This window comes from Sitodiplosis mosellana, unplaced genomic scaffold (genome assembly GCF_009176505.1).
Source record: "Sitodiplosis mosellana isolate CC-2019 unplaced genomic scaffold, AAFC_SMos_1.0 Smas_scaffold_6226, whole genome shotgun sequence".
NCBI lineage: Eukaryota > Metazoa > Arthropoda > Insecta > Diptera > Cecidomyiidae > Sitodiplosis > Sitodiplosis mosellana.
In genome coordinates, this window is record NW_022601467.1 from 17,545,257 (window position 1) to 17,558,239 (window position 12,983).

Genomic DNA, 12,983 nt, shown 5'->3' on the forward strand with positions numbered 1-12,983 from the left:
TCAAATATCCCGAAACTCATGAATAATGCCGAATAAAGGCAAATAAAACTTTGCATTCGCCGAATATCTCGTACAGGATTTTCGTTGTCATCAAATTGTTTTTTTTCTCTCTACCTTTTTTTCGCTGTTTTTTAATGGTTTTTTTTTTGGGTGTATTTTATTTTTGTTGTTGTTAAAAAATTCATTTGGATTCAAATATTTGCTTTGATTTTACCAGTTTTCCTCTGACGCTTTGATACACTCAAACGAGAGAGAGAGAGAGAGAAAACATTCTTTACGAATACAGGTTTTTATTCCTTTTTATGGATTCGATTCGATTCGTTTACTGGCTTGTAAAATTTGTTTTAGAAAAAATCTACTTTTTGATCTTATTTGGGAAATAACATGTTTGTTTCAAAAAATTATTATAATTCGATGTCATAATATTGGATGCTTTGATGTCTTTGTTATGACTCTTCTGCTAGATTAAGAATGTGTCCATTGAATTTGTGACGAAGTGCATTTGTTCGTTTCGTCTTCGTATATTTATTTTTCTCTTTAAACAGAAAACATTCAGGGTTCATTCCAAGAATTCACTTCAATTTTTTTTCATTTAGCTCATTAACATTAGCCAATGCGTGATTATAGCATTGAAAAAATGGTATTTGGATGACTTGAGCAATGACCGCCAATGCAACATTTCCTTCATATTATTATATACATTTTTAAAAGTTTTAAACTCTAGAAATGACAAAGTTTTTTTTCTTAAATTTCTAGTATTTCAAATTCAATTAAAGTTTTCAATTTGACCCGGAATAGTCAACGAAGCAATGAGCACGACCAATGATGCATAAAATATTTCGATATCAATTAATTTAATGGATTAATGGTGGCTGTTGTTTGATGACACGAATTGTGAATCAAAACTATTTGCAGTTTATGTGGATCGTTGCATGTTGATCAAAGAGATGTTGCTATTGTCTATAACGGCATGGATATCTTATAATCTGTAGAACAATAGACCGATATTTCAATTGTGATCCCATCTCGAAAGTCTAACGAAAAGCTTTTAACCTAACTAAACAATGTGAAGAAGAAGATGGAGGAAAAATGGTACAAAAAAGCACTTTTGCTGCACTGTTATGAAAACAGATTCAAGTGTTTTTTTGTGGATGATGACGACGGCAAAACTTCTATGCTACCTATCCCCCAACAACAATGCGCATGTAAGACTTTCAGCTAAAAGACGTAGGTGCAAAATGAGTGTGAGCTTTATTAAAATGAAATGATTTTTCGAGCGCTTCAAATGGGTGAGCAGTGAGCACACTAAAAAGCAATTTACCAAATCGATGCATGCAATAAACGATGGTTCAGAGAAAAGGAGAGTACAACATTATAGAAGAGAAAACAGAAAGCAGAGAGAAAAAGAGCAAAAGAGCGAGAGAGAGATAGAGATGAGCGTGCAAAGTGATAGAAAGAGTCATACGTACCTTCTTAAAATTATTGGGTTTGATCGCCTCAAGACTCCTGAAAACGAGAAGAAAAGAGATAGAGCGAATAGAAATGTGTGTGTGTGTTAGATTAAAAATTAAAATTGGAAAATGAACGATGAACCAAGAGCAGAACACCAAAAATTGTGAAAATTAAAAAATTGCAGAGAAATGTGATACGTGCAATAGAAGAACAGTACACAGAGACATACACACTCAAACTCACAAAGATATAATATAGAAAGAGAAAGTTCATTTGAGTGTTTTGTTTGACAAGTAGTGAATACATTGAATGAAAAATACACAAACAAACACCGTAAGATAGAAAATGAAATAATCGATAAATGTGTATGCTGGAGTGATTCAGAGCGATAAGCGAAAATTGTAATAGGCTTTAATTTCATAGTGAGTGTGTGTGTGTGTGTGATGTTTTCATGTGCTTCCATTACATTTCACTCTGGAACACACACAGACACACACTTTCTCAGAACTCTGAATTGCTATTCAAATGTGATTAAAATGTAGTAGAAAGCAATTTTTTTTTCTGATCAGCTTAAAATTAATTATTTCAAACGATTTACGACGATTCAAATACCGAAAATGAGCATTAATCAACTAAATAGTAAATTTCATTTACAATTTTAATCAAGACCGTGTTTATTCAATAATTTCATTGAATGCCATTTTATTGCACCTATTTGAAATGTATTTTGATTATCCCTGGTAAAAATGTGTTCCATCGGTTCCATCATATCTGGAAGGAAACGCTTTTGTCATCATTTCAACATACTTCAGCGATGTGGGTCAGATGAAATCGAAATGCATCGTCAACATTTTGGTTGGTTAAAATACAAAAAAAAAACGCAAAAATTTCACTTGAAATTCACTTATCCAAAGTCTTGATAGAGAGAGAGAGTTGGAGAAATATGCGTTGAATATATCGGTTGTTTCAAATTTAAATCTGTAATATTCATTCGGGCTCAAGGTTTTGCATCATTTCTTTGCAATACACCTTTTGCAATCGTTGTAACCATTAATAGAGTTATTCTTGATAAATCATATTGAGGGAAAAAAGTAAATAGATACTGTACACCATGTGATGCTGTAAAAGCGATTCTAGGAAAATATATGTATATGTGATTACAACACGTGGTTAACTCACTTCAAGGCATATCAAATCATGTATTTTTAACAAACCCAAAAAAATTGCACACTGAACTGTGTTGGCAAATCAAATTTTCAAGAAAAAACACAAAAAGAGCGTATTAAAAATAACAACAACAACAACAACTAAGAACAGTAACAGTGGCAGTAGCAGCAGCAGCAATAGCACCCCGAAAAAAGACCCTATACAAACCATCTAGCTTACATCAAAACGTATTAATTGCTTCAAGAATCACAGCATGCTGGATTGTTCCAATGTTGTTTTTTTTTGGTGTTGTTTTTTTCCCGCCGAATCGCAATTTGTGTTCACGTACGTCATTCAAATTCGGAGTAAAATAGCCAAAGGGTAATTTTTGGTATAATAAAGTAAATATTATACATGGTGAACATAAATACAGGAAAACGAAATTACCGTGTTTTCCATTTTTTCATCAGTGGAGTCAGTTTTTTTTAATTTAGCGCTTTTACTATTCGGCAGTTTCAGTTTTCTGGGTTTTCTTTAAAAAAAATTATTTATTAAAATATATAACAAAGCGATGCACTCGCCGGTGCGAATACATTCAACGTTCGTCCCGCAGCGAGAGAGTGAAAGAGAACAAAGTTGAAAAAAGTTATGAGAGAAAGACACACACACACACACACACACACACACATTCACATAGCCCGGTAGTAAAAAAAAGATCGGGCGTAAGCTATTTTCAATGCAAAAATACATGGCTTAAAAAGTTCATTGGTTATGAGTACATTGCGGTCGGCTACGAATTTGTGCAGTGTTTGTTGTTGTTGTTGTTGTTGTTGTTGTTGCTGCTGCTGCTGCTGCTGATGCTGCTGCTGATGTTGTTGTTGTTGCCATTCGCCACAAAGGTTTTTGTTTATTTAATAACAATATTAAAGCACGCACATTTCATTTAATAATGCACAATGTTTTACCATTTCACGCAGAGCACAGCGAAAATATTCATCGTTTGAATAAATTTTTGTCATAATACGGCGCAAATTAAATGTTATACAAATCGATTAAATGTGCACAATACAGAAAATGCATAGATGCAACTAATTGGTAAACAATTCCCATGTGTGCAAACATCGTTGCAATGCCACAATTTGTTACAGGTTTCTGTGTGCTTGTCCCTCACTCTCTCTCTTGCTCTTTCACTCGTCCCCTCAATCTCGGTTGTAAAGTGTAGTAGCATTTAGAAGCTTTAGCTGCTTCTACTGCTGCTATTGTTCATGCCGGCAAACTTATTCGTTTGAGAGATGAAATTCTAGCCAGCAGCGCAGTTCATTGATTAAAAACAGTGTGCCCATATTACAAAAACTGGATTCCATGCTTTTTCAGCCCAGATTTTGAGGCAGCAAGTGCTTGTGATCTGGCGAACATTTACTTTATGAAGTATTTTATTAATTCGGATGTTTCGCTTTTGCGTCGCTTCTTACTGTTTCCTGTGGTTAAAAATAATCTTTTGTTGTACTTTACCAAAAACCTGACGATTTGCGAGTGCAAGAGAGGTTGGGAGAGATAAAGAGCGTACAGCGAATGTACCGGTGTTCACCACACACACACACATAAAGGTAGAAGAGAAAGATTCTTTAGGCTAAAAATTTTCGTTCCCATTCAGTATATGCCCTCTTCCGTTTTACCTATCAAAATTTATCCATTATGTAAGAACATAAATGAAAGTTACGCGATGAATTCGTTTTTGTAAGATTTATTATCTGCCACATCTATACAATACGTCGATATTGCGTTTACATTTTGTTACTACTATTGTTGTTTCCCTTATTACCACTCACCCCCTCCCCGTACACAGCGATTGTAGTATCTTCTTATCTATTTTCATTCGATCTCGCGCATTTTGTGTCTCATTTTCGTTTATCGGACGAAGCGTTCGGTATTTCTCTCTCGAAACCAACAAGATGAAGGGAAAATAAAATGTTTTACCATGTAAAACGAACTTTTCCGCACATTTTCGGTAGAATGTAAAATATAGATCACTTGGATAGAATGTTGCAATTGTTCTTATTTTAAAGTATGTTTGGATTTTTATGGAGATCAGTATGACTTTGAATTTTTTTTTTTCAATCATATGGTTGTATTACTTTTTCGCACGCCCATGTTGTGAGTAAAAGTATTGTAATCACTACAAAACCTAGGTACCCCGAAAAACCATTTTTCTATCCATTTTCGACACCAAAAAGCACGATACAGTGGTTATTTTGCTATGTTAATGTGGGTGTGTCGTACCCTGTACGCTGTGTGCTGTACGCTGTACGCTGTACGCAAAAATTTGTTAGCACGATTGCTCAAATACCAGAATAGGAAACGAAATTCTGCAAGTACCAAACGTTTGTACTTCGTTAGACTTGGAAACCATTAAATTTCCAGCCACCCCAGATGTACCCTAGGATACCTAGCCTATGAAAAACCTTAAAAAAATCGAACTTTTGTTCGGGAGGTACCCAAAATAGGTTACCCAGGTGGGTTTTATCATTCCCACACGATTTATTTCATCAAAATAATAGGGGCCAGGAACAACCTAGCACCCGCTAACCCACCTTTTTGGTATTAAATCGGTATGTTAGTTTAAAATTCCTTGAAAAATCGAACTTTTGTTCGGGAGGTGCCCAAAATGGGCTCCCCAGGTGGATTTTATCATTCCCACTCGATTTATTTGATCAAAATAATAGGGGCCCAGGAACAACCTAGCACCCGCCAACCCACCTTTTTTTCGCATCCAATCGGTATTGAATGGTGATTCTGATAGCGAATGTGATAGCGCCTCTGAAGTCTCATTTATTCTCAACAATGTGGATTTTCCCGAGTTGGAAGAGGATGGATTTTACTACGAAATCGGAGACTTGTGTGAAACTACAAAGAATACAGATCTAGAATCAATCACAAATCAAATTGTTGGAACAGAATTCTTAAATGATTTGTCAATCGATATGTTCATTATAAATTTGGTGAACGCAAACAGAACCATACCATTCGACATGCATCCAGTCTGCTATGGACAAAAACAAGAGCGATACAAACGACTTCTAGCCGAACGAGACGATCTGCAAATAACATATCAGCGACCGGGCCAGCTTTCTTGGCCATTACACCACAGTTCACTATACAGTCTACACGAGGAGGGCAATCATGGCAAAAGATTGGACGTATATCAACGAAACATCCTCACTCGCCTGAACCCCGGAGCACAGTATCAATTCATTGAACCGGCAACGTTGCAACCAGATGGATGTTCCTGTGGCATTTTCTCGATTGCATACGCCACAACCATCATTTTGGAACACAACCCCGCAACATACCATCTAAAAATCAATCAGCACGAAACAGATAATTTAAAAAACACCAGCGAACTACGAAACCACATCAAAAGAATATACGAAACAAACTACAGCTGTTTCCACAATAAATAATACACACATTTTTGTTTTTGTCTAAGTTTTTGGATACTTGTTTTCATGTTGCATCGCAATAATGACCAATTGATTTCGATTTGGTAACTTTTGTCTAACTTCATCAAAAAAGAAACAAAAAAATCAGTTCATTCAACTTGCTTATTAAACATTTTGTCGAGATAGCTTATTATTTCCGTCCACATTTTTTGATTTGATTACAAAGTTCATTCTCCAAATATTTGACTGATTTGCAGTTCTTTGATTAAAGTTCAGTTTTTTCAATACTTGATTATTTTGCATTTTTGAAAGAGAGGTAAATCTTAAGCCAATTTTCCATAAAATACATGAACGTACTGTTGTTTTTTTCTGAAAATTCTCATAAATATCCTAGGCAAAATCTGAATAAAAGCTGAACGCTATGAAAACGGTGCGGAAAAGTTCGTCTTACGGAGGTAAGACTATTTATGTTTCATTGGATTTGGGTTATTTGAGAAAGTCAGTCGGGTTTGTTAAAATGGGCGATTATTTGAAATATTTGAACGAGGATGTTAAGTGATGTTACCATAACTATGAAGGACCCGGATGGTATTTATGTTCATCTTCGTTCCAAGACCTTTCATATGATACCCATATTGACTATACTTATGTAGAAATGGTATGAAGTCCATCATGGTCACCATAATGGACGGATATAGTGTCCATGTCCACGCCCACTTTAAAACCTTTCATATGACACCCATGTCAACTATTCATATAAAAAAATGCTGTTAAGTGGTGTTAACATAACCGTGATGGACCGGGATGGTGTTCATGTTCATCTCCGTTCAAAGACCTTTCATATGATACCCATATTGACTATACTATGTAAAAATGGTATGAAGTCCATCGTGGTCGACCATCGTGTTATAACACCATTTAACATCACTTACCATGGGAAAATCGTGTAAAAACAGTAAAAAAAAATTATAGAAATTTTTTTCCGATCGAAAAATCCAAGGGGGGACCCTTGAGTGAAATTGCATGATATACCAAAAGTACCAGATAGACTGGTCTGATTCGGTCCAACTTCTGATACATTCAAGATATTTATATAAGACACCTCGTTGCAAAATTTAAACAAAATCGCTGAAGAGATTCGAAAGTTATCGTGTATACAAGGAATTTTTGTGGGTTTTTCGAAACAGTAAAAAGGACATCAAAATCGTCCATCGTGGTGAGAACACCATTTAACATGGCTAACATATAAAAAAGAGCCAGCAATAGCCAGAAAATGCATTTTGAAGCGAAAAAAGTAATTAAAAACAGACCATCATGGTCGGCCACCGTGGTAAAACATCGTTTAACACGGTTTACCACGAAAAAAATCGCGAGGAAGACTAAGAAATAACCAAAAAATGCATTTTTTTGTGGTGGAAAAAGAAATTTTTTCCCGAAAAAATTCCCCCCCTTGGGGGGGGACCCTTGGATGAAAATCTATGATGTAGCAAAAGTACCAGATGGACTGGCTCAATTTGGTCCAATTTCTGATACATCCAAGATATTAACGTAAGCTACCTCCTGGCCAAATTTAAACAAAATCGCTCTACTATTTTGTAAGTTATCGTGTATACAACGAAAATTTAAAATTTTCACGACGATCGCTATACTTTCCTTCACACTTCGTGTGCGGAAAAGTAAAAAGAAGAAACGAAAACCGAGCAAGGGCGAGAGGCTTTTGAGTAATAAATGATGGAATGATTGATAACAATCGTGTTCATACAATGCGCCCATGTTCATTCAGCAAATGCAATTGAAGTCATCGATAGATAACACAAAATGAATTGCGTTTCATTCTAACTATGTATGATTCTTGTACGCTTTTTATTCGTCTCTCTTTTTTACGCTCACTCCGCCGTATTTCGCCGCCATATTTTCTCTCATTCTTGATTTTGTTGATAAAATGAACATGGACCTACTTGTGGTTTAGTATATATATCGCATTGAAGTGGAACACAAAAGAGCCCGAGCCGCATTGTTCATATTGACAATCTAAATTAATTTTGTATTGCAGCACAGATCATTCAACAATGTTATAATGATTTAAAAGATGAATAAAAGAGAAGCCAGAGAATCGCCCATTCTCTTGGATGTGTATAGATAGGTATATAGTTTGTCTCAAGTCAGAGCAAGTAACCACTTTACTTTTGCCATACCCTCCCCCCATTCTCCCGCATCAACTGTATGCACTTGATACACGAATAATAAGAATAGACAGATTTTAACCGTAAAAGTCTGAAAGTGATTTTTGCCATTGCTATTGGTTGGTGTCGGTCGGTCGGTAGTTTGGTCGATGGGTTTTCTTTGCTTGTTCAACGCGAATGGAAAAGCCAAAGTTCCATTTTCCACAAGGCATCATCATCATCATCATGGTTGTCGTTTTGACCAAGAATGATGGAATAAAACATGAATCGACACTGTGCGTCGAGAGTGTATCCAATTTTTGGACCGAGAACATATGTATCCACACACACATACACCCTCTGAAATTACATTAAAAGCAAATCTCATAACTTATTAATAATAATTAAAAAAGTGCCTCGTTCATTCGTCCAAAATTTATTTCACACTTTCATTCTGACTGGCCGTTTAATAACCAATGAGAAAGACCATAATAATGTTTTTACATTATGGACGAGTTTATTGGCAGCTCAAACCCTGTGTAAAATTCATCATTTATGAATTTATCTATTGATTTTGGCATTTGCCATTTGGTATTTTCCACGGACACATACATAGATGCACAGCACACACACACACACACACACACTACACCGTCATCGATAACGATATACAGAATAATAGCAAAAGTGCTGATAAGCATTTATCCGCCTTAATATTCTGGTCACTGTCTGACGTCGATAATTGAATGTGCAAAAATATGTTATAGTTTACGCAAGCCTTTAAGCACATTTGCAACGACCAACATTCATTTTTCAGCTCAATCAACTTTTTTTTCAGAAGCAGCAACATCATATTCCCACTCTCCTCTTCTCTTCTCTCACTCTCTCTATCTCCATTTCTCTTTCTCTATGTGTGTATCTCTCTCCCATTTTTCTTTCGACGATGAATTTTTTTCCACTTTGGTGCGATTTTCGTTATTGTTATTGGTAGCGAGCATCGTATTATTTACACTGTAGAGAGAAAAATGATATTTTTACCGTAGAGAATATTATACCGTAGAGAAAGAGTAGAGATAGTCGTCACAGGTATGCACACGCTTTGGGTAAATCAAAAATATTTGCATATTGCAATAATATCATAGAATCCGATGACTGCTAGCTACCTGATGAACGAGCACCCGAACGATAGACAAAAACCATGCATGTATGTATGATAGACAGGATCAGTCGTGTGTGTGTGTGTGTGTGTGTGTGTGTATATATTTAAATATCGATATAAATATAGAGCTGTGTGTCTATTAAATTCATACACATATCGTTCGTTGGTTGGTACGCTTGGTCACAGTATGGTAGAGAGTATTTGCAATGTCATTGTTCACATTGCTATAATAAACCTGGTCACACTTCTTTCGCAGGCATTTTTATTTGCATTTAAAATGCATGCGAAACACAAATGGTTTAATTTTTCCCCATCATTTTGAATTTTTCCAAGCGCTCTCTCGCTCTCTATATCTCTACCTCTGTATAACAGTCATACACAAGCAAGGATAGGCAGCCAAAGTGCTACAAAATGTGCTCCAGCACAATGAATATTACATAGATAACAGTGAATTGCTTTGGAATGTTCTGCCTCAATCCCAGTGCGCCCGTATGCGAACAAGTGCGCATAGAAACAGAGGAAGGGAGAGAGAGCGTGGAAAATAAAACATGTCAGCGAATTAAAATTCAAATCTCGTCCGTTGAACGGGTCAATTTTACAGATCACCGGAAACAGTTATCGTCACTAAGATCACTTCGTACCTCATCATCACCTATGCCGTGCACCATAAACTCAATCGAATATTGAAAATATGCACGCACATATACTTGCTGAACAATAGATAGACGCTATGCACTACACACGAGCATTAGATAGGTTCAAATGTCGAGTAAAAATAATAGATAATGGCTTTTTCACTGGAAATAAGTGAAAAAAAGAAAGCTCCGAAGCGTCATCGAGAAGCAGCTTCGAAATGGAATTACCGCCGTACAAAAGTTCGAATTGATTAATTCGACCTGATGTACGGTCAGCTAACGTTACATCAGCGTATAAAATCTATCAATTTTATGAAATTGCCGTCGGTCTCCGATTACATTGTGTGCGCACAAAAGGATGACGATAACAAATTTATTATACTGAAAAGTCAATAACGATTACTTTGATTATTATGTGTTGGCCTCGCGCAAACCGTAGGATAAGAATTCAACCCAAGAATCATTTGGAAGTTCGAATAAATGTCATAACGTTTGAAAAATTGTTTAATCTATTCACCCGCCCGCCAAACGTCAGCTATTGTCCGGTTTCTCTTTATGTGATTTCAAATGGTTTATGACCACCAACTGTTCACCAGAATTTGAATATCCAATGCAGAAGCACTTTTTTGGCCGGTTAATTGATTTTAATTAAAGTCAACGCAAACAAAACACCACTACACAACATGATAAAAATTGAAAAATGTAATAACATAAGCAAATAACATGACTTATTGGAATGCATTTAATTTAATATACGCGTACATTTTATAATAAATTCCGGTTACAGAATAACAACAGCGACAAAACTGAATGAAAAACAACACACTTTGGATAAGCTGATAAAGGATAATATTGATTTTGAATATATATTATATGGTGTCGGAGCACACAGAAATTATTTTTAAAACCCAATCAATAATTCGGCACGATAGTGAGAAAAAATTATTGGAATAATTCATGAAATGTGGAGGTCGATTTTGTGTGTGTGTGTGTGTGTGTGTGTGTGTGTGTGTCTCTCTCTCTTTCTCCCTCTATCTCTCTCTTTCTCTCTCGCTCGCAGTTGGTTTTGTGTGCATGCTGCATATGTGGGCTATAAATTCATTTATGAAATTAACTGATGCGCTCAGACAGGTGCGTTTGCTTGGAGATGTGCGTTTTGGGGGACATTTTTTTCTGATTGAAATGCCATCAATAAAATTTTGGTGAGAATACACAGAAGGCGATCAACATTTACACACACACACATTCCGATGAATTGTCAAAAGTGACACGATCTGATTTGAACCCATGGCAGCAAGCAATGAGCATTTTATATATAATTTCAACGGGAAATGAGTTTGTTTATGGACGAGTAATACTATTTAACGCGCTTAATTCGAATATATCCTGTGATAATCGTGCATTTTCATCAGATTTATGGCACTTCCAACGTTGCATCATTAAAATGGTTAATAAGTATCATGTTTTTTTTTGCTGTTCGTTTATTTGAATCTTCCGTTTGTTCTTTTTTTCTCTCTCTCTCTCTCTCTCTCTCGACATTTGGCCACTTTGGATGTGCAAAAACAAAGGGAATGGATGAAAAATGTTATTTGCAAAAAAAGGGAGCAAATGGAAGCTTTTCGAAAATGAACACGAATATCATTTTCGGGATTTGCATATCAACCACTCAAAGAAGAGACAAAAATTGATGCGAACAATGAAAATTAAAAGAAAACTCGTCTAAAATCAACAAGAATTAAAACGCTGAAGAAAAAAGAAAGAAAGAGAAGACGATGAGAGGCACTCGACGACAAAAAAAGCACTTAAAAAGTGTGCAAAACTCGTAGTTAGCAAACAACACAAGGGAAATTATACAGAATCAAACAACTTCAGGAGCGACGTCGACGGTAATGCAATGGCAAATAGACTTTCGACAACATTGTAAGTTCTCATCATACTCATCTCTCACTTCATATTCCATATATGGATGAATATGTATGGTTGAAGGATGCCACATTTGCCAATACGAAAAATCACTTATCACCAGTCCCCTCCGAGTTAATGACACAAAGTGTTTGATAATGTTTCAGAAGCTTTGATTTTTTCACTGCGTTGTCTTCTCATTTGCCGCAGTTTTTTTTCTCGCCTTCTGTTAGTTGGACTCGGCTCTTGAGTAATTCTAAATAATGTGTTTGTGTGGTTCAAATCATATCGATTGATAGGGAGAGAGAGAGAGAGAGAGAGAGAGAGAGAGAGAGAGAGAGAGAGAGGGAGAGAGAATGAGTATTGCACATTCAAGTACTCAACATGAATTCACTTTTACAAAATACTCGGAACATGCGGTAAACAAAACAAAATGAACTTCACCGCACTTTTTTTTCGTCGTCATCGCCTTCTTTTCTCATTGTCTTTGTCTCTCTTTTTTCTTTTTCATTAAACTTGTCAATTTCGTTCATATACACAAATCGACAATTGTATATAGCTTCGAATCACAGTGCAGAACACAAATAACGGAATAAGTATAATTCCCTCGTTTCGATGTTTGTCGTTGTGTGTGTGTGTGTGTGTGTCATGCTGGGCGAGAATGGAACAAGTTCTTTTACTTTGTAACATCGAGTTGAAAAGTTTGATAAAGTTGGAAAATTGAAAACTTTTTAAATGCTTTTCAAGCATTCGATTTTTAGTTGCCCATTTTGAGTAAATAGGAAATGCGCTGTTTTTTATCCGATCCAACGTTTTGTCGATTTTCGGAGTAGAAAAACATCGGCGCTAACTTTCTCATTAGCCGCACACGCATTTTCAGGGTTTCATCGTCAGGACTCTTGAATGCATCAAGTGATTTCCAGCGTTGGCTGAACTTTTTGAGAATGGAAAATGCGACGCGGGAAAAAAATACGTATGAATCCACTGTTTTATTATGTAGCTTCAACATAGGCATCAATGTCATGAATTCAATCTAATAATCTCTCTCTCTCTCTCTCTCTCTCTCTCTCTCTCTCTCTCTCTCTCT

General features: G+C 36.0%; 1 protein-coding gene across 5 annotated transcripts in view; it reads right to left on the reverse strand.

Moving 5' to 3' along the window:
• Positions 1–12,983, reverse strand: part of LOC129579330 (polypyrimidine tract-binding protein 1) — a 209,128-nt gene that overhangs the window by 182,083 nt on the left and 14,062 nt on the right. For 4 of the 5 annotated variants that reach the window (XM_055469324.1, XM_055469328.1, XM_055469327.1 and 1 more), the window contains one exon: positions 1,470–1,506. The exons of the other annotated variant lie outside the window; for it this stretch is intronic. In XM_055469324.1, coding sequence (XP_055325299.1) covers positions 1,470–1,506 — 37 coding nt within the window. The remainder of the gene's footprint in view (positions 1–1,469; positions 1,507–12,983) is intronic. 5 annotated transcript variants of the gene reach the window in all.